A 25,395-nucleotide genomic window follows, 5' to 3' on the forward strand; every position below is an offset into this window, starting at 1 on the left:
GTGTGTGTGTGTGTATGTGTGTGAGGGGTGATGTGTAGTGTTGTAGTATGTAGAGCACAGCTACCACAGATCTCCCATTATCGAGAATGAACTGTCCACAAGAGAAAGAAGAAATTAGTGTGTTAAGTTTAAGACCTCAAACGTTTTTAGCGATACTAGCGATGTGGCTCTAGAGATGGCAGTGTCGGTCTGTCAGTCATTCGGTCCACCTCAGACTGAAATTATTCAGAAAAAAACTATTTTAGATGCATTGCCATGACATTTTGTAGAGACATCCATGATGAATTGTTTTACCTTTGGGGATCCCCTGACCTTTCATCTAGTGCCATCATCTGGCCAAAATTTCAAATTGTCCAATACTTTGGTTTATGATGACATTCCCATCAGCCTCAGCTAAACGTTGTGTTTAGTGCTAATTATCAAATGTCAACATGCTAAACAAAGATCAGCATGTTAGCATTGTCATTGTGAGCATGCTGATGTTAGCATTTAGCTAAAAGCACCGCTGTGCAACCTCACAGAGCTGCTAGCATGGCTGTAGACCCTAAGGGCCCTATTTTTGTGGCGGTGCAACGACTTGAAATTGGCTTTGGCTGCAGTTATGTCGATAATCTGCCGTGTCAGCGTGCTATGTTTACTTCTTTAAATCACGTGAAAATGACACCACCTTGCAACAAAGTAACCACACACACAGACATCAGGCTGGTCTGTTATAACTCGGTATTCTGCTGTTTATGCAAGAGACACCAGATTACTGGGGCTCATTAATCCTGTTAATTTATCCACAGTCTTCTTTCCAACTTTAAATCAGCGCCTCATGTTTTATTCTTGAAATACATTACGAAGATATGATGTAACCATTTACAACATGAAATACAGTAGAATAGTAGAGTAGAATTATAACTAAAACAGCGTCTAAAACATTATTTTATTTATTTCTGCCATCATTGCACTAATTAACTGATTTGTGGCGCCGTGTGTTCACGTCGTGCCGCTCTGCACTCTCCAGACAACAACAACAACATGATTTCCTGGTGAAGCCCCGTCTAGTTGTTGAGATGTTGCTGCCATACTCCACTCTGATTGGCTCAGCTGTGTCAGAGCTGTGAGACCAGTGATGTGACCCTTGCATTACTGCACCTACATGAACCAATATATATAGCAGGTGGAGACTTCCACACAGATCGAGTGGCCTACCAATTATACATGATTAAAAAAGGGCCTTGTGGTTCATATTAGGTTACATTATACAAAGAAACTTTACTTAAATTGTTAAACTGTAAGAATCTATAAAGAGATATTTAAAGAAAGTCACGTATCCAAGCCTGCATCACATCCTCTCTAAAACTGACTCACCTGATAATTTTTCATTTCGTATATTTTTGTTGGGACAGTGCACAATTAAAAGGAAGTGCACCAGAGTTAGCTAGCAGCTTGCATCTGTTGTCCATGGTCAGGTAGACAAAACAATAAAAACAATCAAAACAACCACAAACCCCTGTCCACACGTACACGGGTATTTTCAAAACCGTAACTTCTACTACATGGCTTGGCCGTTCGTCCACACAGAAACGTAGGATCAGGTCACTGAAACCGGTCCTTTTTGAAAACTCCTGCCAGGGTGAAGATTTTAGGAAACTCCAGTTGCAGTGTTGTCCTGAGTTTTTGCCTTGCGACGTCAGAGTGCGCGCAACTGCCTGCTTTATTTACGATTATATTAGGCTCCGATTGGCCAACATGGCATTACGGTTAGGGTTATATCATCGCCTGTTGGTTTGGCATGCTCTTAACAGCGCTTGATAGCATGTTTTTGCGTTTTCATGTAGACATGTATAAAAATGCCCGTTTATGTGTGGACTAGGCCTAAGATGATCAAATCAGTATAATACATCCAAGAAATACAATCCAAACATTGGTGGTGACACAGTTATGCTGACTTTAGCCAAAGCTCTAAGCTGGCTTTAAACAAGGCAAAACTCCTGATTTCCAATGTTTGTGGGTACGGAATTCCACTTCCCCACTACTTTAACCGTGAAAGAGGATTGATCACAGGCTGTCTTTTCTAAATTGCGGTACCAAGTCATAAGCCATAACAAGTCACGGTCTAACTTTCCACCACTTTGCTAAAATTCAAATATGTCAACACGGTTTTGAGATACCCTGCAGACACACAAACATTTGGGACTGAAAACATAACCTCCTTTGATGGAGGACAATGATGAAATTTGTGATTCATCATGAAGTGCAACAGAATTCAAATCATTCAGAGAGCGCATAAGGAAGAATATAGACGTGTACAGTGCACAGAGATGAAAGAAAAAACAGTAATGAGAATTTATTGTATATAGAGATGTGTGACAGCCAATGAGGACCCAGTCTGACACCAAGGGCTTTTTGGACGGAGAAGAAAGGACGCTGGTCAGACCAAAGAGTTTTCTATAATCAGCATATTATGGGGAAGTGTAATAAGTTATTTACAGCAGAACAAGATGCAGGCCTGTAGATGCTTTAAGTAGAATTTGCTTGTCTAGGGAGAAAACACAGGTGAATGCAGTGCGTGTGTATGATTGTGAGAAAGAGAGAGAGTCTGTGTGTCTTACGTCTGTAGTTGATTCTGGTGATGGTGTCTCTATTGAGCATGCGGTTGAGGAAGGCGTTGGAGTTTTCAGAGAGCTGAGGGATGACAAAGACAGAGGGGGATCAAATATTCATCACAAAGCACAGTACAGCACACATACGCACACACGCAATAAAACACGTGTAGTGGCCTAAGGACTGAAACAGAGAAGTTCTTTTCCTGTACTTGTCCTTGCAGCTGAGAAGTTGTGCATGTTATGAGTGAGTTCATCAAACCTTCCAATTGGTTCTTCATTGTGTTTCCCAAAAGGACATGCTGACCTTAATGAAGATGGAGACCACAGCGATGCCATGGGGGCTCTTAGCTGCCTCAGTGTAGTTGGCGTACAGATCCTGGTTATAATGGATCAGCTGGACCTGAAAGAGAGACACAAAGCATTACTTTACAGGTTGAATTATGGTTTGGAAATGTGCAAAAAAAAAAATCCCAGTTAGGTCTAATTCTATTTGGGCTCTGGTTGTGCACGAGTCCCTGTTGTTCAGATATCTTTTTGGAAAATTAATGTATGCACGTCAGGTCTGGGTCAGTTCCCCACTTATTCATGGAGACAACGCCACTGTTTTCTGGAACGGTATACCCACAGTGTTCAGCCCAGCTGGACTGTTTTCTAGATTCTGTTTATTAATAGACTTCATCAAATTTGCCTCATCCTTTAGTTACAGTCCGTTGGCTGGAAAAGGTCTAGTGAATTCTGACTGGGATCACTTCTTCCTCCAGGACATCTCTGACAGATTTAATCCACAAACCCAATCTGCATAACAAGACGGAGAAGCTTCTAAAAAGTGAACAGCCTCCTTTTTAACATCTCTTCGTGTCTCTCTGGACAGAGTGGATTTACAGAACAATACTGCAATATTGTGATCACAGACTAGGTAAAGACAGAGAAGCTCAGGGAATCTGCACAAAGACACAAAAACACTTGCTTTTCCAATTTTGATAAACTGGTTTGAATTAATTTCTATGTGGATAAGACAGCTTTGAGATGAGCTTTGAGAACAAGATTGCTCACAAATGAAAACTGTTTCAAAATAACTTACCCTGTGTCTGTGTTGTGTGTGCAGTTTTTGGTTTTATGCACAGTTGCATGTGTGTGTTTACGTGAGATAACAATCATGTAGTCATTAATCATAATAAGCGTGCCAGTGTCTCTGTTATCAGCAATTATCTAATCAGCATGTTAGTATTCAGTGCTCTGTTGCTTATGTAGATGTGTTCATATACATTTTGTGTGTGTGTGTGTGTGTGTGTGTGTGTGTGTGTGTGTGTGTGTGTGTGTGTGTACACATGTGTTGTGTCCTACACAATATCGTGTTTTCAATCCAGTTATCTTTGTCTTGTCTCCTACCTCTCCAGGAAAGCCCTGTCCGTTGAGGAGGTGCTCTGAACCCTGGGAGTCCTCGCTCCCAAAATGGAGGCGGACCTCCTCCAGCCTGTAGCTGTAACCCAGCGGGCCCCCGGAGATGTTCACCAGGTGGGCTTTGTCTGGCCGCAGGGACACATGCTTCCCCGTGTTGTACATGGTGCCTCCCATCTACAGAGAAACAGACAGGGAAGAACAGACATCAATTATAATTTCATTACTACTCAAATAACACTAATAAACAACTGGAATTTTATACTTGCTAACGGTACTTTTCTTGTGTGAGGATGGCTTCTGTGCTCTTAATCTGTGCTTCCCTTTAAAGTCTTATTTTCACAACTTAAGACGGAACCCGGCTAAAGTCAAAAACTTCAAGTCTAGTAGCTATGCACGCGATGTCTGCTACTGCCTTCAGTGACCTCCTGACCAACAAGCCTGTTGAATCTGCTGTGGAGATCCTCTTTTGGACGTAAACCATAACCACTGATTCAAGGTTTCACTGGTTCAAGACACAACAGCAGACAACATACAATACTGTTGTAAACATGGCAAGAGCATCAACCACATCAATCGCTGGATCCAAGCCAAGCTCCACAGAAAAACTCAGTTTTTATATTTAAATTTAGCCAGTCTTGCAGCTGGTCTACAGGGATGAAAATTGGGTTGACTTTTGCTCCAGAATAAAATTTTAGGGGATAGGGTTAAATACATATTTTTCTAAACGAACATGGTGAACATTACCTGATCAACATCAGCCTGTTTATTTTCATTGAGAGCATGTTAGCATGCTGAGTTTAAAGCATGCTGTGCATAATTATAGCTTCACAGAGCTCTCAGTAATTTTCTTTCTTGTTTAATTTTTAAAGGGGCAATATGTAGTTTCCAGTGGCTGCTAGCGGTGCGGTTTTAAGATTGCAACCAACCAGGTGTGTGCTCACTTGAACTCATGAGCGAGCATAATCCGAAACACAACCGCTTTCAGTCAGAGATCATGCAAATAAACGCAGGTAAACCAGTATGCGGCTCTGTTACTTCAACATTCCCGGCTCAGAGTCAGATTAACTTCGGCTACATACAGCGCAGCGAGCCGCATATCGGCACAATACTCCCGAAGAACAGGCAGTGTGAGAGCGTCTATAGACAGACAGGGAGACAGCTTTACACACCATGCTGGAAACTCAGGTAAACTCCCACTGCAACGTTACAGTAATATTTCTATCAGAACTGAATATTATAAATGAGATTGTTCCTAACTTTATAACAGTTAGACCGCAGTAAGTAACTTTACTGTAACATTAGTAGATGAGTCTTCCTCTATGTTGTTGTTGCTGTTGTGTTGCAGTATTGTATATTAAGTGGGTCACGTTAGTTACAGCGACTGAGAGGTGGAGAAGTTGTGCCTGAGTATCAAAGTATAAACTTTACGAAGCAAACACAAGCTAATGTAGCGTTAGCTGGCTGCCCTGCCTGTATCACTATAGGCTAGTAAACAAATAGCTCCAGTTTTTTTTTTTACTGTTACATCCTTTCTTGAAGGCTAAATCAGTACTTGGTGAAGTAACATGGAAAGTGATACAACTTTGCACCGGATAACGTTAGCAACTGCTTGGCATTAGCTGGCGAGCTAACGTGACTCTCTCCGTAACACAGTCATTGTTGATGTTGACTGGTTTTACTCAACATCATCCGATTCTTGGCCTGGCAGGCTTCAGCACAGGGCTTGCTGTAGTCGGAGAGAGGCTCCGGAGAGCGCACAGGGCTGAATCCGACCCCTTGTCCTCAAATAGAAGCGGAATAGTGGATGATACAAGCAACAGAGGAAACAGGCGTGTGCTTCCTTTATAAGTGAGATTAGAGCCCATTGACAATACGGAAGTTTAAATTTGATTTATTAATAACTGATTTAAGTGATAAACTACATATAGCCAGTTAAATGTCCCGAGTCAGAAAAATTTACATTTTGATACTGCAGAACACTATAATGTAGCTATCTTTCTTGGAAATACAAGAACTTGGTTAAATACTTTTCTTGACTTGAGAAAATACAGTGAGAGTCTACTTTTAATAAAACGGCACTGGCGATTAACTGTAACACGCTTTGGTCTATTACCATGTGGGTGTTGCTTGTATTATTATTATCATTATTTATTTCTAAGTGTAACATATGCTACATGACACTTTCACCCAAAGTGCTGTAATGAGCCCCTTTTTATCCTTATGCTCCCTTTGCCTCCAGCCCTAGCAGCATCATGGCCCACTTATAAAACTATACCAGCTTTGTCTTCTGACAAAATGCAGAATGGAAAAAGTAGGATGTGCTGTGATGTGTGACAGAGTTTGCAGCAACCTCTTTTTTTTGTATATTTTATGGAGGCTTTAGTTAGCTGACAGGCTCAGTCTAATTATGGAACAAGAGGACAGTTCTGCTTCACTTGTTCACTCTCGATATTAATGTTATGTTATGCTAAGTTTTATGAAGTCAACTAGAGCGAGAGGCAATGTATGTTTTAGGCAAGACAAAAGAATTACAGTGCTGACGTGGTTGGTAACCACAAAATACAACACAAACTAATTATTTTTAGTAGCTTTGCTTCCATCACTGTATCCCAAAGTTCTGTATGGTCTGAGCTAATCACACAGACAAAATATTATATAGCCTACATTGTATATACTATATATATTGTATATGCTATACACACACACACACACACACACATATATCTGAAGTTTGTCCATCTGAATCTATGGAATGAAAGTCTGAATCTATGGAATGAAAGTCTGAATCTATGGAATGAAAGTGTGGATCTATGCATTGAAAGTGTGAATCTATGCAATGAAATCTGAATATATTGAAGTAACAATAGAATGCATTTAAATTGTTGTTTAAAAAGTAAGGTCCTGTGTTTAACCAGAGATAGCTGTTTTATTGCTCTCTTCAAAACCACCAAACTCCACTGGCAACAACAGTAATTTTAATGTTACCGCGGCCAGGTTATTGTGTGATTTAAGCTTTTTAAAGCTTTTTGTGTGACTTTGGTGTTCAAAAGATTAATTCGGATCTGAACAAACTTAAGCTGTTGTGGGAGGCACTTGTGAGGTTAATGTTTTCCTGATAAATTGGACCTGTCTGGCCTGGGAGGTTTCCTGCAATCGGTCTTCCACGATGAAAGATAATAAATTACTTCATCAGAAGAACAGTCCTGGATATGGTTCCCAGTATTTTGGCTCATACATGTATTTGCTAGTGTGTTTGTAATCTCTTCATTGCTCCAAATGGCTGACACTAGATTTGTTGCTCATAGTGTCACACTTGCATCCATACGGATTAATCACATCGACAACACAACAACAATCGACAAGATGGCGGCAGTGCCTTAACGACATCAGATTTCATTCATATACACATCATTGGTTAATTAGCATATTCTGCAGTTTCTGATGAAACCAGAGCAGAAAATGGAGATGAACAACCTTATCCTTATATAATTAAACCCAGATTATTTTAACCCTGTTGTTGTCTGCCTAATGCTTCATATGTAAAACCAAATCACAGAAAACTATGAATGGCAGTACATATGGGAAACCCATATTCTATATACTGAATTCATTGTATCTATGGTGTCTTCTTTACTGCGTCTTCTTCAACTGCCCTTTCCATTCAATGAAGAGTTGTTGTTATTGTGCCTTTCTTTGTCCGATAATACAATACAACAATACAAATTCTTACTTTATTTACAGTATATGACAAATTGTTGCAAACTGATAGTTTGGATTAAAACAGCGATCCTGTTGCTATATGGCCTCAGAGCCCTATGTTGTCAGCTCCTCACAATGCCCCTAGTAACATATAAACTATTTATGCTCTTTACCCACATCCCAGCCATATTCATCATACATATTATATGACATTTGCTGCATTCACATATTCATTACTGCTGTTTGTATTATAATAAATGGAGGAGAAAGCACTGAGCCTCAGTTTAATTGCGCCATGCCTCTGCCGGGGTAGTATGAAATTAAACCATTACTCACCAGCGAGGAATCTATTCACAGCATAATCCTTAAAGAATAGCACAACATCATTTTAGAAGAGGCTAAGGATTTAGAATCTAAAAATGACTGATGAATGATTTTCACTCTTTTACGTCAACAGGTTAACAGTAACAGGCAGCACAGAGGAGCTAAGCACTTTCCTATTACTGTATAATAAATCAAGATTTTTTTTTAAGAATGCATTTTCTCCTTCTTATCCTACATCTTTTTTTTTTTTTTACATGAGCTTGTAAGATTGTTCCAAGTTGGATTCAACAAACCCCCTGGACTGCTCAAACTTGTTTTAAATTTCCCGTTTCAACCTGATGAGTGCCACCTGTTCATGAGGAGGTTCTGCGTTTGTGAGCTTTGATCATTAGCAGTATCAATGCCCCCAAACAATATTACAATGTTATCTGTTCTGTTTCATTTGTGGAAAAGTTTCATTCAGAGCTTGAAGTGTCCTCAGTGATTTTAGGGGATCAAAAAAATGAGGAGTACAGGTGTGAAGGCCCTGTCATTGCACAGCCATACTGTTACAGAAATAAAGAAGAAATGGTTTGACGACCAAACAAACATCTTGAGTGCTCCATGACCTAAATGGGAGGCAGTCAAGGTGACATGACAGTCACAGAAGTGGACAAGAGAAAGTACTCCATTACAGATGATGTTACACTGTTGGGTGTTAGGTTGTTGATCTTGACAGTGACCTACATAAAAACTCTGCAGCAGCTGCTGGAGTGAGACCTTTCCAAGCAACTGCTGACATTGGCAACAGAATATACATTTTACATTACGTTTTAATGTACCTTAAGGTCAAGATAGATTTATGTATCATTTTACAACAAAGGGTTGCATATAGAGATTAAGTTCCCTTCATGCTCTAACAAAAGCAAACGTTATATATATACAAAAATGATATACACTAGATGGGTAGATAAATCAGAGAAATTGGAAATAAACTACACATTTATTCAGATTATGGCATTAAAGAGGTGGTATTATGCTTTTTGGCTTTTTCTCCTCTTCTTTATTGAGTTATCTAACTTTTTTTGTGCATGTAATAGGTTTGCACTGTGAAAAAGCCCAAAGTCCAGCCCAAAGGGAGTTCCTGTCTCCCACAGAAAACTCTGCTCTGAACTGCCTGAAAACAGCTCGTTTGTAGTCCAGCCGTTTCCCTTTCATCCTTGTGACGACACAGGGATGAAAGCTAAATGTGCGTCATATAACGCTCGCCAAGCGGCTAGTCCGACATGCCCTCAAAAGCACCGGTGGAAAAACACTGAGCTGCAGCACACACCTCCTCCAGGCAGTCAGTGGACATAATTGTTCCTGTGATGTAGAGACAGAGCTCAGTTAAAACTTCTTGGATGAATGATACTTTTTTTTACAGATTAATAACTCACCACTCTGAAACTCTTGCTCCAGTCCAAATTGCCAACCTGGTCGGCAACATGTACAGCTGAACCGAAGCTGAAGCCATGTTTGCTTCTCACTGACCCGCCCTTCTCTGCTTCTGATTGGCTAGTAGTGCTTAACTAAGAACTGCCTGTACCTACACCGGCTGTCTGGCTTGTTAGCAGCTAGCCTGCCAGCTACAGCAGTTCACCAACCAGCCACGTGTTACCAAGCCACTAGTATCAAATATTTTGATACTAGTTTATTTTTGCTTGGCCACTTTCTGCTGTGATCAGGTCTTAATTCTCAAGTTAAATATCTTTCCCCTCCATGAAGAACGGCAGACTATCTGTACATGACAGGTCTGGACCACTTGTGGATTTGATTTGTGCCTAAGAGAAAATAATAAATACAAGAAAACTGGTAGATGGGACAAGTTCTTCTCATACTGAGGGGTGAATCTGTGGCCGCTGATAACACCATGAATTGTGCACCATTTGCAACTGCTATCTAACTCAAATTCACAAAAAATATTGTGTTAATGATTTTACAGCACAAACACGCAAATACCGTTTTGCAGCTGAGTGCAACTTGCTTTCTTTTTGCATCTCTAATTTTCTTATTTATTTATTTTGTGTTCTTTTCCAGTTTCCAGTCCCTTATGGTGAATATCAGGTATTGTACTGTGCCATCTGTGCACATGATGTGCATGAATTTTCACTCACAGTGCATGGCAATTAGTGCTGGTATTTGTTGAACTGACCTTTTCTTGCATGCAGCCCGATGGGGAGCAAAAAGCCCTAAAAATGTCTAATTCCTGAAAATCAGGACAGCATATGAATAATTTTATAGTATTAATAGCAAGCAGCGTCAGTTATAAAGAAAAGACTTATGAAAGAGCTTGGTGAAACATTGTGACAGATGAATAAAGACACAACTGTGTGTTTACTGACATTCGATTTAAAATATAGCATAGACTGAAGTTACAGCAGAGGAACAGCTGTTTCTACAGATGAGCAACACAGAAGCTGAGATCTCAAGGGTGTTTTTTTTTCACACATTTTAACAAAACTCCATTAGATGGTGGGGTTGTTGCACAGCAGGTGAGGATTGGCAATTGCATATGGGAGCCCCCTGCACTGGACTGAGGAAAACAAATCAAACATACTCCAAGTAATTGAGTACAAACAGATTAAAGCTGTTTGATGTGGTCTTAGAAAACCAAACCAGCATGAGGCAAATCTTCAAAGCCTTCGTCTCTTTTCTGCCAAGCAGATGATGGAATCAAATGTATGGAGAAAGAGAGGGTGCAAAGAGTGAGAGACATGAGAGTCGATAAAGGGAAGGGAATGAAGACGAGGATCAGACTAGTAGAAAAGCAAAAATTGGAAGGGGAAAGAAAAAAAAAAGAAAAAAACACAAAATTACATGCGATAGTGAAAAAACTGCAGGAAAATGGAAATATGGAAAAAGAAGACAAGGTGTGGATGCAAAAGACACTTAATAGAGAAAAGCAGATAGGATGGAGAAGGCATTAATAATAGCAAAGATGAAACTGAAGAAAAGGAGAGCTGTGATGGCTGAGTGGTAACGGCGCTGGACATGAAATCTAATGAGGACCTTAGAGCAGGCTGCTGACAAAGAGGTGAAATGGAGGAACATTTAACGTTTGTCTTTCTTTGTCTGTAAATGCTTTGACTGGTGTGCTATTCATATAGAAGAGCACAGCTTTTACCTTCATCAGACTTCACTGTAGCTTTCACTGGATAAACTTACAATGTGAATATGTTCTCTTCCCTCCTTTTTTCCCCTAGCTGGACCATCAGAACCATGGCTGTATTAAAAGGGGCAATTTAGTATTGTACTTCCATATAGTTGGGAGGATTGAATTTATGAGAATTTTCCTCATAGAACACCATTATGAAAAAAGACGTCTGTACAGCTGTAGACAGAACACATCAACCAAAGAATGAATTTCGCTACATGTATGTGTATGTGACAAATAAAGTACCTTTAAAAAATCTTCACCATCCCTCCCAACAAACTGCATCCTGTATATGGCGGTCTGGCAAACCGTTGCGGCGCCTGGAGGTTCTAGAATGTTGGCGGTATGAGTGTTCGCTGCATCAAGTTATTTCTCATCCTACTGTCAAAGCCTTCTCTTGTAGTGTTAAAAGTGAAATATTCTGTTTTAAAATATGAACAATAAGGCATGATCTAACCTACATGTATGCTAAGCAGCCAAAGAGGGTTATGTTAGAATGAAAGAACAGTCTGATCTTACATTTCTTCCCCTTACATGTATAATACTAGGATTAATTAGCTCTACACTACAATACAAGACCAATATTTCTTTATTTCCATGTCTTCTACACGTATCATCTTGCTTTGGATATGTAGCTTTAGCCTCAGTCATTTAGTATTATATAATGTATGCAGCCCACATAGAACCATTAATTGTATAAATAAGACCCTTTTCCCTGTTCTTGTTTCAAAACGAGCCAGCTTGAAAGTCAAGTAACCTATGGAGCTACAGTTAACCACATTTGCCAGCTACAGCTGATAAAATCTGTTAGTAATAGGTATAATTTTTAGCCTGCAACAGCAAGAAATATGAAGCCTGCTTTTGTCTACATCAAGATGGCAGATGACAAACAACAGAAAGGCAGAGAAAAATAAACTAAAATACGGAGAAAGAGTATCAAGGTTGGCTTGTGCTTCCCAGAAAAGTCATTAGTCAAAAGAATAACAATTTGCTTGTTTCATACAGTTTTGCCTCTTTGCGGGGTTGAATTTGCAATTAGTGAAGATGTATGACTTGGGCAGTCAGTGGGAAATGAGCTGGATACAAGAATAAGAAGTCCCCTCCTTCACAGAGCTGGACACAGTGGCATCATGACATAGCTAAATCTAGTTATCATTGTGATATGCATCATCATGATACATGAAGCTACAGTACAGAGAGCTGACAAGCTATAGAATTACTGTTTATACTTCTATGCATGCCATGAATTATTATTGTAATTAAAATATCCTGAAGATGAGTGGAGTGTGCTCCCTCACTGCATACCATTAGCCGCAACACCCCATAACAACTCACACTAATTGAAAGAGAAACAGATACAGACAAAGACAGAGAATTTGGAAGCAGTCACACAATTACACATCCAGCAGGAAAGAGACAAAGGAAAATAGATTTAGCAGAATATCAGAACATGAGGAAAAGAGAAAATAAACTGATAGAAAAGGAAATGGACAGAATTGGGCACAAACTGGCAAACTTTAATTTGAGAGAGACACAGAGAAACACTTTTGGATGGATAGAGAAATGGGTTAGGAAGCGTTTCAAACAGTAAGGGAAATGAGATGCTAATATTTAAAAGAGGAAAAGTGAATGGTCCCACCTGGGCCTGGGCTGTAATAGGCCACTGCATAATGCATGTAACCCAATGAACGAACAGTGAGGGCAGAGGTTTTAATTTAAGTCCTCTGCTCTGTCGGTATCTATTAGAGACAAGCTCTCTGGCTATCCCTCTGTTGACACTGTGGGCTTAATTATCACGCTAGAGGATGGAGGAGTAGAAAGCTCTGCTTTGCTTGCTCTTTCGGAGTATTATCCTGCTGGAGGACAGCGATTTCCAACCACTTTCCCCCTCGGGGATCCCAGCTACGCACTCGTGATAAAGAGACACATTGCTGCAGGGCTGAGCATCTCTTACCAGACTAATCCACACTTCAAAAAGATATTTACTGCTTCTTTTTTTGCAGCATAATATGTTGTATTTGTGATGTGAAGTGCCAAAATCTGATTGTTTTTAATTACCCTGTTAACTCAGAATAGCAATGCTCATAGAAGTGCAGTTAAAAGCTTAAGATGGCAGAATATTTTGCAGTGAATATTATAAATTTGGAAGTTCCAAAATGGTATGTAGAATATAACGCCCATTTTCAAACTTAGATCTTGGAGGCTCTGTGTGTAAATCTGCAAGGTAGATATTGGATTTGGAGGAGAAGATACAGTGATAAGCCTTTTCCACCAATAAGGAACCAGTGCGAACCGATGTAGGTGTGTCATATTCTACAAGTTGTTGTGCATTGTGCAACGCCCTCCATTAATTATGCATCCATGATTACAACGGTTCTGCTCAAAACTGTTGGAAACATAACCGGTTCAAGACCCATAGCTTATTTGGGGTAAAAGGGCTTGGTGAAATAGAATAAGTGGTGAATAATTTCCAAATCTGAAATTTGAATGTTTTGCTCTCAGATCAGCCACTTCTGAATCTAGATTTGAAAGTTATAAAGTTGTTTTGGAAGATGCCATTATAGATCTGTAAAATAGCATGTTGATTTTAGCAGTCAAAATTCCTAATTTAGTCTGCCAACTTCCAAAACCAATATGTTAACTAAAAATCATACTTCCAGCTCCTTAACCTTTAAAATCTAGTATGCTAACTTCCAAATCCAGTATGGAATCTCCCAATTCCGTCTGCAGCACCACATATTGGTTTTGGAAGGTAGCCTATTAGCTGTGAAAGCCAATATACTGATTTTAGATATCCACAAACAATATGTTAACTTCCAAATTGAATATGTAACTCCACTTATTGGTTTTGGAAGATACTATTTTTAGTTTATTTTTAACATATTGGAAATGGAACCTCTTTGTACATATGTGGAAATGATGGCGTCAGCATTTTGATTTTGTAAGTCATATTTTCAGGTATTTACCTTTCAGCTTATCTACCGTTTTGTAGGCTCCCTAACAACACCGCACTACCAGCTGACGCGTTGGAAAATCCTAATTCACACTGCCACCAGAGGTTCCTGTCAGGTAAATGTGAACATTCAAACATTGGCTAACGTCATTGGCATTTGAACACATGACCAATGTTGTTTTTCTTGTGAGGGCAGTGCCTCTACAAAAGCGCTCTACAAAAGCGCTCTACCTCAAGCGTGTTTGAGTTGCCGAGATAGCGAGACATCTAATAGTAGTTTTGTTTTGTGTTCAAACTGCAAAGGCACGGTGTTAAACCAACACCGGTGCTGCAATCACAGACATTGGTTTTGTTAAGGTGGCATGTTGCATTCAGTACAATGCACCTTCTGCCTCTTTATTAATTGTGTCCACTGCAGTCTGGGACACCTTAATGATATTATGTACTGCTCATGAAATTACATGAGGGGGAATTGCCAATCTGATTGATTACTTTCAGAAGAAGAGCAGTTGCCTCGTGTAACCTTCAGCCAGTGTGGGGTTATTAACATCTGCTTATTAGCTTTGGAGGTTATAACTGTTCAAGTTCTCATTCATATCCAAAATAATTTCCTCTCCTTCATTGAAATCCCTCATTATACTGTAAGTACCACTATGTTTTTAATTATGTTTATTTAGTTGTTTATATAGCCATTGGATGACCACTGCAACCATAACAAGCTCTGTGCTGGCCTTACTACTTAAAACTGCCTTTTCATTCACACAGCTAATACATCTCTGTGCTCTGAATGCACTGCATGCTGGGTATTCATGGCCTCAAAAAGCTCGAAACAGTTTTTTCCCCCACTATGTTCAAATGTGATAATGCCTCAAGGGCTATCAGTTGAAAGTTTATAGGTCAGTAGAATCTCTCTTGGTCTTTGGGTTGTATAGTCTCATAGATATTTTTGTCTTTTTTCAAGTCAAAATTGGTCTATTTATTTTTAATGGCAGCAGATGTTCTGACTCTGGCAGATGATGTTTAAGATGATGTTTAAAAATGTAGCCGCTAATTGCAGCTAACCAGCGCTGATAAATAATATCTAAGTCCAATTTAATGGATGTTCTAACATCCAGGCTCTCTCACTAATTTGTGTTGAAACTGCATAATCATCCACTGGCAAATTTGACCTTGATTAATGTGCAAATTTGGCGTTCAAGCGAGCTTCCTTGTATAATTTGCACATTCTTTTAAAATGTATTACGGGACGCGGATGTCGTTTGATCCCATCTTAAATTACATTTTCAGAGTAAAAATTTGGAAAACAGTCAAGATATCGGCCTGAACACATTGGAGCTGCTTCAGAAAGAGCTTCTGCTAATCATTTTCTTCAAAGCTGCATTACAGTAGGTAGTCTCAGTGCCTCCTGCACTCTACTGCAAACTTTTAATTTGTCACGTCCTGTGAGCAGAACTGATTTCCTGCCAGTAACGCCAGAATTTCATTTCAGCAAAGAGACCCAATATAGTGTACATCAAGCAATGTCTCTCATAGTGAATGGGTTGAATGAGAAAATGCTGCTGCTGCTTGCACAGGTTTTCTGAAACCTTGATTGGCTGAAATCTAAGGTTGTTCTCACACCTGCAGTTCGGTTAATTTGGTCCTGACCAATTGAAATAAATTATACACTGTTTGCCTTTTAGTTCTCTTCTGCTTGGTGTTCACAAAGTGAGAGCTGTAAACAAAGTCATACAGACACAGAGGTAACACATTGATTGGACAGTTTTGGTGATGTAATCCTGCATTATTAGTGCTTCATAGACCCATGTGGGGAAATCAAATTGACCACATGCCATACAGACTTGAATGAACCTGATATGTTTACTCATTTTCTCTGGTGTCATAAAGAGCATAGGAGAAATATTTTTTGTGTGTTTGTGAACATGGAGTAAAAAAATACATCTTATAATGCAATATTATGTTTGGAAAATGACTGTGTGGTCGCTACGCTTCAGTCATTTCAATCACTTTTTAATGAGTAACTGCTAAAACCCATGCTAGGACAGAAGTACAACACACCTCTGTTTTCACTCCTTCTGATGCACATAGGTGTTACCATGGTTATTTGTAAATGTTATGTAAAAATGCACATATGTCAGTTTATTACATTCAGTACATGGCATTCAGCATGTCACCTGTTTAGAGAAACAGAGTTGTATCGGTAATGATAAAAAGTAATGTACTGCTGTGGACAGGGTCAGCAGCAAAACAGCTGCCCTCTACTGGACAATACCTCATCCAGCCCTACTTCAAAAACCCCAAACTATCCCCTTAATAGTAGTTATCCCAAGAATTCATGCTAAAATCACAAGTTTACTATCACAAAATCCTTTGGTTGGTCTGCTTTGCTTTCATACCCCAAACAAACCACACAGGACTCTGCTTGGACCCCCTTATTGAGACCTTTATAGGGGTGAAAGAAAGCTAATGTAAATAGGAATCGTTCATTTTTATTGATACCCTTATTGAGACTGCTTAATGATCCGGTTCTTTATCAATACCACTATCGATATTTTATTTGGTGACGGTTATTTGGGAAGACCAGACCCAGTGGGCATGAGGTAGGCCTGCACGGTATGAGAGGATCAGTAAAGTGCAGCACGACTTGTTGTCACCAGAATTTGATTTCCCCTACCTGTCATTCTTTATAACTTCATGTTCACAGCTCGTGGCTTGTTTGTAATAAGCCAGTGTGAACATGAACCGTACCAGAAATAAACTAGGTGAAAATTGTTTGTTTCCCTTGATCTGGACCAAATGAACCAAAACTACAGGTGTGAAATGCTAAAGTTCCTTCCAGCTTTAATCTGTCAAAAATCCTAATTTTCTAGAATCAGAAAGAAGCAGACACACAGTGTGTTACCATCACACTCACACTGATCCATCTATGTCTCTGACTCCTAATGCTGATAAGTGTTTAAGCGCCTGTGTGTGCATCTGTATGTGTGTGTGTGTGTCCGTGCGTATGCGTGTGTGTGTGTGAATGACAGAGAAGGGAACAGATAGACTGTCAAAATGATTAATTCCCTGTTTGAATGACCTCATGCTCACCTCTGTCTACTTCCATCTACTCTCCCCCTCATCTCCTCATTTCTTTACCTCTCTCTGATTCTTCTCTTTTCACTTCCAACCTCCTGGCTTGTTCTCTCTAGTCCTGTCCCCCACTTCACTCTTTCCTCTTCTTCTCCCCTCCCTAATCACTGCCTCCTTTCAGTCCGTTTCCTTTTATTTCTTCTCCTCATTTTATTTCACTTGGTCCTCTCTTGACATTTCTTTTGTCAATCAAGTCAAACTGATATTTAGCTGCCTCCTCTATTCTCCCCTATTTTTTCTCCCCCAGATGAATTATAAAGTGGTAAAACACCAAACCTCTGGTTTTCTCCTGAAGGATTCACTGGTACTGATCATATATAACCAGACATCAGTCTTCTAAAACCTATCTGGACTCGAGGTGAAGCATTACCTCCTGTAGGCTTGAAAGGTGGTTGTAAAACTTAGCTATTTTGTTCATAAAGAACAACAGTTGTAATCCATTTAGCATATGCCTGGTATGTTTAAAGCAGTCACCAGTTTGCTCATTTACTGATAAAGATACAGCTTAGTGGCTTTGAGGGGGGACGCACACAGATATCCGTTTGCCACACCCCGCCCCCAAATGGTGATTGTCCAATTATGACTTATGTCAACCAGTTGGTGTCGTTTTCAAACCTTTACAATACTGAAAACAAGCAAAAGTGTAAAGAGTGGATTACTACTAACTAACTGTGTGTCTATCTGCTCTAAACATAAGCTGCAAACATTAGCATGTCTGGCTAACTAGCTTACAAATGTGATTGTTAATTCCAAAAGGAAGGGATCATGTAACAACCATATTTTGTAAGGCAACAGGTTACCAAAAAAATGCCTGTTCAGGACTGGAACATCCACTTAGGATTTGGGGTAGGATCAGGGGTGCCGTTAAGGGGTGGCCAGACCACCGTGATAAAAATCATGAAATATTCTGTCATATCGGTGGTTAAAAAGTGGGATGTCAAGAATAACTATCTTAGTTGTTTCTGACAAATTCATGGGGTGGGGGCAAATAACTCCCAAGTTGTACTTCTCGATGTGTAGCATATATCGACATAACACCAGCTCATAGAACTGAAATTCATTCATGGCTTTTGTTTTTGGTGTGCCTCCCCAGAATTTCCAGTGACCCCATCTGGCCACCCCTATGAAATATTTCTGGGGGGCCCATTGGTTAGGATGCTATGAAATAAGAGTTTAGAGTTACAATGACGGCTCTACACTCTAGCAACTCCAGCCAAACATCCATTAGTTAGCATAACAGTTGCCAAATCCTTGAGTTATTTCACATCCTCAAATCTTTGTGTCTTGTAAAAGTGAAGCAAAGTGTTTGAAAATGCAAACATTAAAGCATAAATCAAACCACTGTGTGGCTAATGCAAGTTTTCTTCCCAACCATCCATTATTATATTAATATTTTAATGAAGTTTGTTAGTCTCATCTTAAACTAGGTAGCCACAGCTGATAAAATCTGCTCGCTGCAGTTGTCATTCCAGCTGACAAAATCCATAAGAGGTGCCTAGGAATAAGAAGCTGCTTTGTTTACTTGTGTGAAATCAAGGGCCTGTTTTGTATTCAGAAATTAGTGAATCTGCCATACCTGTGTTATACAGTTAATGTTGGAGGAATTAATTTGGGTGCCCCTGTTTCTGAAAGCTAAAGTCCCATTGTTTGTTTTTCCAGTGGGAACACTTCTAAGACTCCGAAGTGTGTGAAATATCTGGTTCTTTGATAAAAAGTCAAAGATACAAGTCTGTGGACAAATCATGGGAGAAGTTTACAACAAGCTGAAGACAATTGTATTGTGGAAACTGAAAACAGAATCTGCAGCTTAAATCAATTCAGATTTAGATTTTGGGTAAGCTCAGCAACTGTGACATCATGTTTTTTTCAGAAATTCAAAAACAACATGTTTTGAAATTGTTACAACTTTGATTTTCACCTCTAGCTGGCCTCTTCTACAGTATATACCAATGGCTCATGGCAATTAACATGTGCCACGCCAAAACCTGATTTCTCAGAGATGTAGTTGAAATAATTAAAACTGGTGTCCGTAACGTAAACCTTTTATGATCATCTGGGAGAGTCCTGTGTTTCTGTGTTAAGTAACATCGAGCAGATCATTTAAAGGGGTCATAGTTTGCGTTTTCGACTTTGTCCCTTTCCTTTATTATGATATACTGTATATCTACTATGTATCTTTTTTGTGCACGTAATAGGTTTGCAAAGTGAAAAAGCCCAAAGTTCACCTCAAAGGGAGTTAAAACACTGGTCCTGGACTGCCTAAATACAGCTCGAGGCTAGTGTGGCACCTCCTAAAAAACACTGGTGGAGAAACACACTGAGCTGCAGCACACACAGTGACAAAATGTCCGCCCCGCTGCCTCCCCTCACCCTCCCTACCAAACATTAGATACCCAGCAGGAAGACAGTGTACAGTTAAAAAGTTACCTATGAAAGCTACATTTGTTACAAATGAGTAACTTTCCACTTTGAAAAGCTCCATTGAAGCTGGTTTGGGAACATGTACGGTTGAAACAAAGCGGCTTTGTTTTGGATGGCACTACATTGCTTGTCATGAGTCGCCCACTCTGCTTCCATTTGGCTAGTAGTCCTTAACTACTGTAGGTACTACGTATGTGCAACTCCCAACAAAAATCAAAAATAGAAGTAAGATGCTTCACTCCGTGGCTAAAACTGAGCATTCAACACACAAAGAGGTGCTGTAGCAATGTGCAATATGACAAATGTTTGTTTTTTCCCCAAATTGAACAAACCCCTAAATAAAATTTAAATGGGATTACAGAATGATGTCCTAAACCCCCCACCCACTACACAACTATAATGGAAAGCTTGACAAGCATAGCTACAGTAACAAAAGTTTAACAAATGGTACATTTTTTTAAAACATTCTGAGCATTTTGGTAGACAGTGAAATGGATTTGACTGCTGGAGTGGTTTTAGAAGTTTAAGGCCAGACATGGCTGGCAAAAACATTGTTTCATCAAGCTCTGGTCAATTTAGAGGTTTTGGACTCCTTTTTAACATGTCTTCTGTCAGACTAGTGGGGGAAAAAAAAAAAAAAAAAGAGTTAGAAATTGTCAGGGATTTATGTGGTGAAGCAGGTTGGAGGACCCAAACACAGGACACAGAGCGGAGCAGGTATAGTTTGGAGGTTTTAATTAAACAAAAGGTGAGCACACTTACAAACTGAGTGGCTGATGACAGAATCCAAAAACAAAGGTTGTCCAACAGAAATCCAACATACAAAATCCAATAACGGGCAGGGAAACGCGACAAGTGAGGCTGACGACACGGGAAACACACTGCTACACAGGGTGACAACATACAATAACCCGACAAGGACAAGACAGAAACACCAGGTATATATACACAGGGACTAACAAGCAGGGCGGGAGCAACACAGGTGACAGACATGAGGCTAATGAGGCGCAGAGGAAAACAGAGACAGACATGCAGAGGGATCACTGGGGTAACAGACATGACAAGGGTTACTGAAAACTAGACAAGCAGACAAGACAGACCCCCAAAACCCAACAGACCAAAATAACGCTAACTAAACACAAAAGTGCAAAACACGACATGCCAGACAGGCAGAGTGTGACAGAAATATACATTTAGTAGTTTATTTTACAACAGTTTGTCTCTGTGCATCTATATATTTTGCCAAAAAGTTAGCTTTCTACCGCAACATCTCCTGCCGCTGTCGCTGTCTGCACCATATGATCCCCAGTACCGTGGGAAAGCTCTGTCTCTTTACAACACTGTCCGATCCAAATATGTTAGTTTCCTTTGTGCTAGCAACCAATTGTAAAGTACAGAGGCAGATTTAAGCTAAGTGTGAAATCTGATTGGCTAGTATCAATTTCTGACAACGGGATTGGTTTAGATGCATCACGTGGTGTACTTTGATGCTTCCTGATTTAGTTTTCTGCGGGTGTCTCTGTCTGACTGTTCAGACATGCTGTTATAAGCAGCCTGGACTGAACGCAGCAGGTGATAGAACATTCATGTTAACCACGAGACCAACTTGAGACTTGACTTGGACTCTAGCTCAAAGACTAGTTCTGATGAGTTTTAGATGTTATATATTGTTGTTGTTAAGGTTTTGACTGGATATTGGGTCTGTAAATATTGATTTTCAATGAAAATGTGTAGAGTTTTACAACACTTATGTTTACAGGCTGTTTTCTCAAAATGAGATTTTCCTCATACTCTGAGCCTAAAATCTCTTCTTCATACACACTTACATACATCAAACTTTACTATGACTGTATTCTGAAGGTTTTTCCAGAGGGATTTGGTCATATATCATTTATAGCCTGAATTATAGAACATTTTATTCCCCAAAACAGGTCAAATTTATTTCTTTATGACTATTGACAGTGTTTTGTGATTCATGAAATAATAAAAAAAATATCCAAAATCCCCTCTGTAAAAACTTTTGAGTATGTCAACAAAATAAAACAATAATTTAGAAACTTTTCAGATTTTAGTTCTTGAAATAGATGCTAATGAACGTATATTTCATTAGATACTGCCTCATTTGCATATTTAAATATTTCAGAAAACCTGTAATACAAAAAATATTGTCTTAATGTAAGTTATCAACTAGGAAAGTTTCATGGTGATAGATTAGTTTTTTTGTTTGTTTTTATTTACCGTATTCACCTGCAGGGTCTCCCCTTAATTTAACATTTAGATTATTATTTTTTCCCCACCATAAAAACTTCATCGGAATCCACTGACAGTAGTGAGGTCTTCAGACACTTTACAGACACCTTTAAAGCTCACAGAATGTGAATACAGGTCTTTTCCAGCAGTAAACTCCCCACACATGAGTACAGTGCCATCCTCTGAATTTCACTTTCCTTATTTCTTTGAGGGCTTTGTGAAAGATAACTGCTGTTTTTATTTTATGTGATATTCAGTTGTTTTGGTTTAACCATTCACCCCTGTGATAGATCCATCCCTTTCAATGAAAGCACCCCTTTCGCTTCGGCATCACATTGCATTTTTTGGATTAGTTTTTTTATTTGTGTAGATTAAGCATGAAACACAGTTGCAAAAAAACAAACAGAAAAAGAAAGATTTGAGAAAATTTTATTAATTATTACATTTAAATAGATTTTATCCTACTTGATGTTTTAAACAAGATGTTAGTAATACAAGGAGCAGGTATACGGTGCTGGTAAAACCCTGAAAATGTCTGTGAAATTTAGCCACAAGACTGGGAAATATCTCAATTCCAAAATGACAACACTGAACCAGACTAAAGTCAACTAAACTAAACACAGACCTTACAAGCTCCCACTGTGTAATGATGATCATCTCAGCTTTCTATTTGCAGTTCAGCTACAACCCGGCAAAGCTGAATGTGTCACAATCACAGTGAACATCAATGTTGCTTTTGAGCGTTTCAGTCAAGAATCTGCTTCAAGGCTGACAAACTGTCAGCCTTGAAGCAGATGAGTGACAAGCTGAGTGAAGATGAGTGTTGGGACATGAACTTGAACAGCGGGACCGCGCTCACAAGAAAAAAAACATCCTCTGTGTACATTTACCTGAGTAAATTGTTATGGTATGCGTTATACCTACTTAGCCACCACACACCCCATCACAAGGACAAGGATGTGCTCGGAACAAAACCTCATATTGAGCAAAACAGGGTGGATTATTTCATCAGTTTTAGAACAGACAATCTTGTTCTAATAATCAAATCGCTCACATAGCTCTTTGTGAAAGGCAATGGCAAGCAACCAATTTGTTTATTTGGAGGACCTGTTGTGCTTGGATGAGGAGGAGGTCGAGGGTGGAGCTAACACATGGATGTATTGATAAAGTTTGTGGCAAATACAGTGTGGCATAATCAGCCTTGCTGTCAAATCTTGCCAGCTTCCAACAGTGGTACAGCAACACAGCTGTTGGTGGATGCTTAAACAGTAAAGGTCAATTATTTATTTTTAAAAAAAGACTAAATGTGTTTGAAGAAAGTTTTTAAATACAAAAAACAATTGTTTGTATGATCCTTTTGGTGTAAAGTATATGGTACAAGCCAGCAGATACAGGGAGAGAGACACTATGGGCCACACAACAATTAGGCAAACTTTTTGAGCATATGTGCTAGGTGAGCAACAACAATTGTTAAGGCATCTGTGGTCCAACCAGCAGTGAAAAAACGTATCAATAGAAAGGCTAATTAACGTTCAAAGCTGTTCTGTTTTGCACAAATTTTGTACATCATTTACAAGTGAAATATTTCTAGTGCAGGGAACGAGAGGATGAGCAGATACTCTGGCACTCCCCAGCTCTTCAAGGCTAAGTTCAAATCAGATCAAATGGATGATGCAAATGTAACACAATCACTAATTACAAACGCAGAGAAGAGTGTTATTTGTCCCTTGGCCTTGAAGATCAAACTCAGCCTCGCCTTTAACAGAACTCTCTCGGTATTATTATCTAATGCCACATCAAAATGAAATGAAATTTAATAAAGATGTCCAAATAGTCTCTGGGTTAGTTAATGAGAGACTGTCGTCACGGATCAATTACTGTGTGATTGAGTGGGTGTGTGCATGTTTCTCTGTGTGAATGTGTGTGTGGTGTGTGCCTTTGTGTACTGGAGTCAGTCCACGAGATAGGATATGACTAATGAACTGTCACTTTCACAACACGCACACACGCACACACACATGCACGAGTACTGTCCAATCTATTAGTAAAATGTCAGCATGCTGCAGAGCATTCAAAGTCTTGGTGAAGACAGTCATTTGTCATATTTGGAGGTCTTATCACACCTTTCTGTAGCATCTTTGCTGGGACTATGAAGGTCACTGTCACTGCGTCGGATGTAAATGAAGTTGATGGCCTTTTCAGAGCAGCATGGTCACACGTTAACATATAATGTGGGATGATATTGTTGCTGTTTGGCCATTAATTAACATTCGCCATTAGAACTATGTTATCTGCCAGTACAAAATGACTGATGGCTGCCTACAAACAGTAAATATTTAAAGCATAATGGGCAGGTGAGTATGTTAAAGTGGATTAAGTAAGCATTTCACCACCTCACCTTTTCCTGTTGCCTTTTTCGCCAAAGATCAGGCCAAATAAAATGTGCACAAATCACCTAACACCAACTTTCAGACCCTGCTGACCATCTCCGTTTCAGAAACAACAGCGTGTTCAGATAATAATGTTTTGTATTTTAACTTCCTGTCTACACTGAAAGGAGTAATGCCATTTCCCCTCCCCGGTGTGATGTGACTCGTTAGTGTTACAGGGTCTCAGGTGTGAATGGAGAGCAGGTGTGTTAAATTTGGTGTTATCGCTCTCACACTCTCTCATACTGATCAGTGCATGTGCCACTTCAACATGGCACCTCATGGCAAAGAACTCTCTGAAGATCTGAAAAAAATAATTGTTCTCTACATAAAGATGGCCTAGGCCAGTGGTTCTCAAAGTAGGGTCCGGCGACCCTAAGGGGTCCTTGAGGGGTCTCCAGAGGGTCCCAGCAAAAACTGGAATAATTTATTTTCACTATACATTCCATCCATTAGTAACACAATGAAAAAATATATGACTATTTTGGTTGCGCACACTTTCTGTAATAAAACATATAAAAGACAAAATCCCATCTGATGGGAGACCCTGGGACAAAATCTTATCAAAAATGTGTCAGTTTAGGGGTCCTTGACAAGAAAAAGTTTGAGAACCACTGGCCTAGGCTATAAGAAGATTGCCAAGGCCCTGAAACTGAGTTGCAGCACGGTGGCCAAGACCATACAGCGGTTCTACAGGACAGCTTCCACTCAGAACAGGCCTCGCTATGGCCGACCAAAGAAGTTGAGTGCATGTGCTCAGCGTCATATCCAGAGGTTCTCTTTGGGAAATACACGTATGAGTGCTGCCAGCATTGCTGCAGAGGTTGAAGGGGTGGGGGGAGTCAGCCTGTCAGTGCTCAGACCACTGCATCAAATTGGTCTGCATGGCCATCGTCCCAGAAGGAAGCCTCTTCTAAAGATCCATTTTTAAATCCCGCCTGAAAACATATCTTTTTAAACTGGCATATCCCACATGATCATTCATTCTCAATCTTTGTTTCCAGTTGTTACGTACCC

General features: G+C 39.6%; 1 protein-coding gene across 1 annotated transcript in view; it reads right to left on the reverse strand.

Annotated features, from left to right (window-relative positions):
• The window catches only part of LOC123984105 (carbonic anhydrase-related protein 10-like), a 138,114-nt gene that overhangs the window by 11,595 nt on the left and 101,124 nt on the right, over positions 1 to 25,395 (reverse strand). Inside the window, exons 4-6 of the mRNA XM_046070797.1 lie at positions 3,984 to 4,169; positions 2,899 to 2,994; positions 2,601 to 2,673 (exon numbers count right to left, since the gene is read on the reverse strand). Of these exons, the coding sequence (XP_045926753.1) occupies positions 2,601 to 2,673; positions 2,899 to 2,994; positions 3,984 to 4,169 (355 nt within the window). The remainder of the gene's footprint in view (positions 1 to 2,600; positions 2,674 to 2,898; positions 2,995 to 3,983; positions 4,170 to 25,395) is intronic.

The sequence above is a fragment of the Micropterus dolomieu genome, linkage group LG02, assembly GCF_021292245.1.
Source record: "Micropterus dolomieu isolate WLL.071019.BEF.003 ecotype Adirondacks linkage group LG02, ASM2129224v1, whole genome shotgun sequence".
In the NCBI taxonomy this organism is placed as follows: Eukaryota; Metazoa; Chordata; class Actinopteri; order Centrarchiformes; family Centrarchidae; genus Micropterus; species Micropterus dolomieu.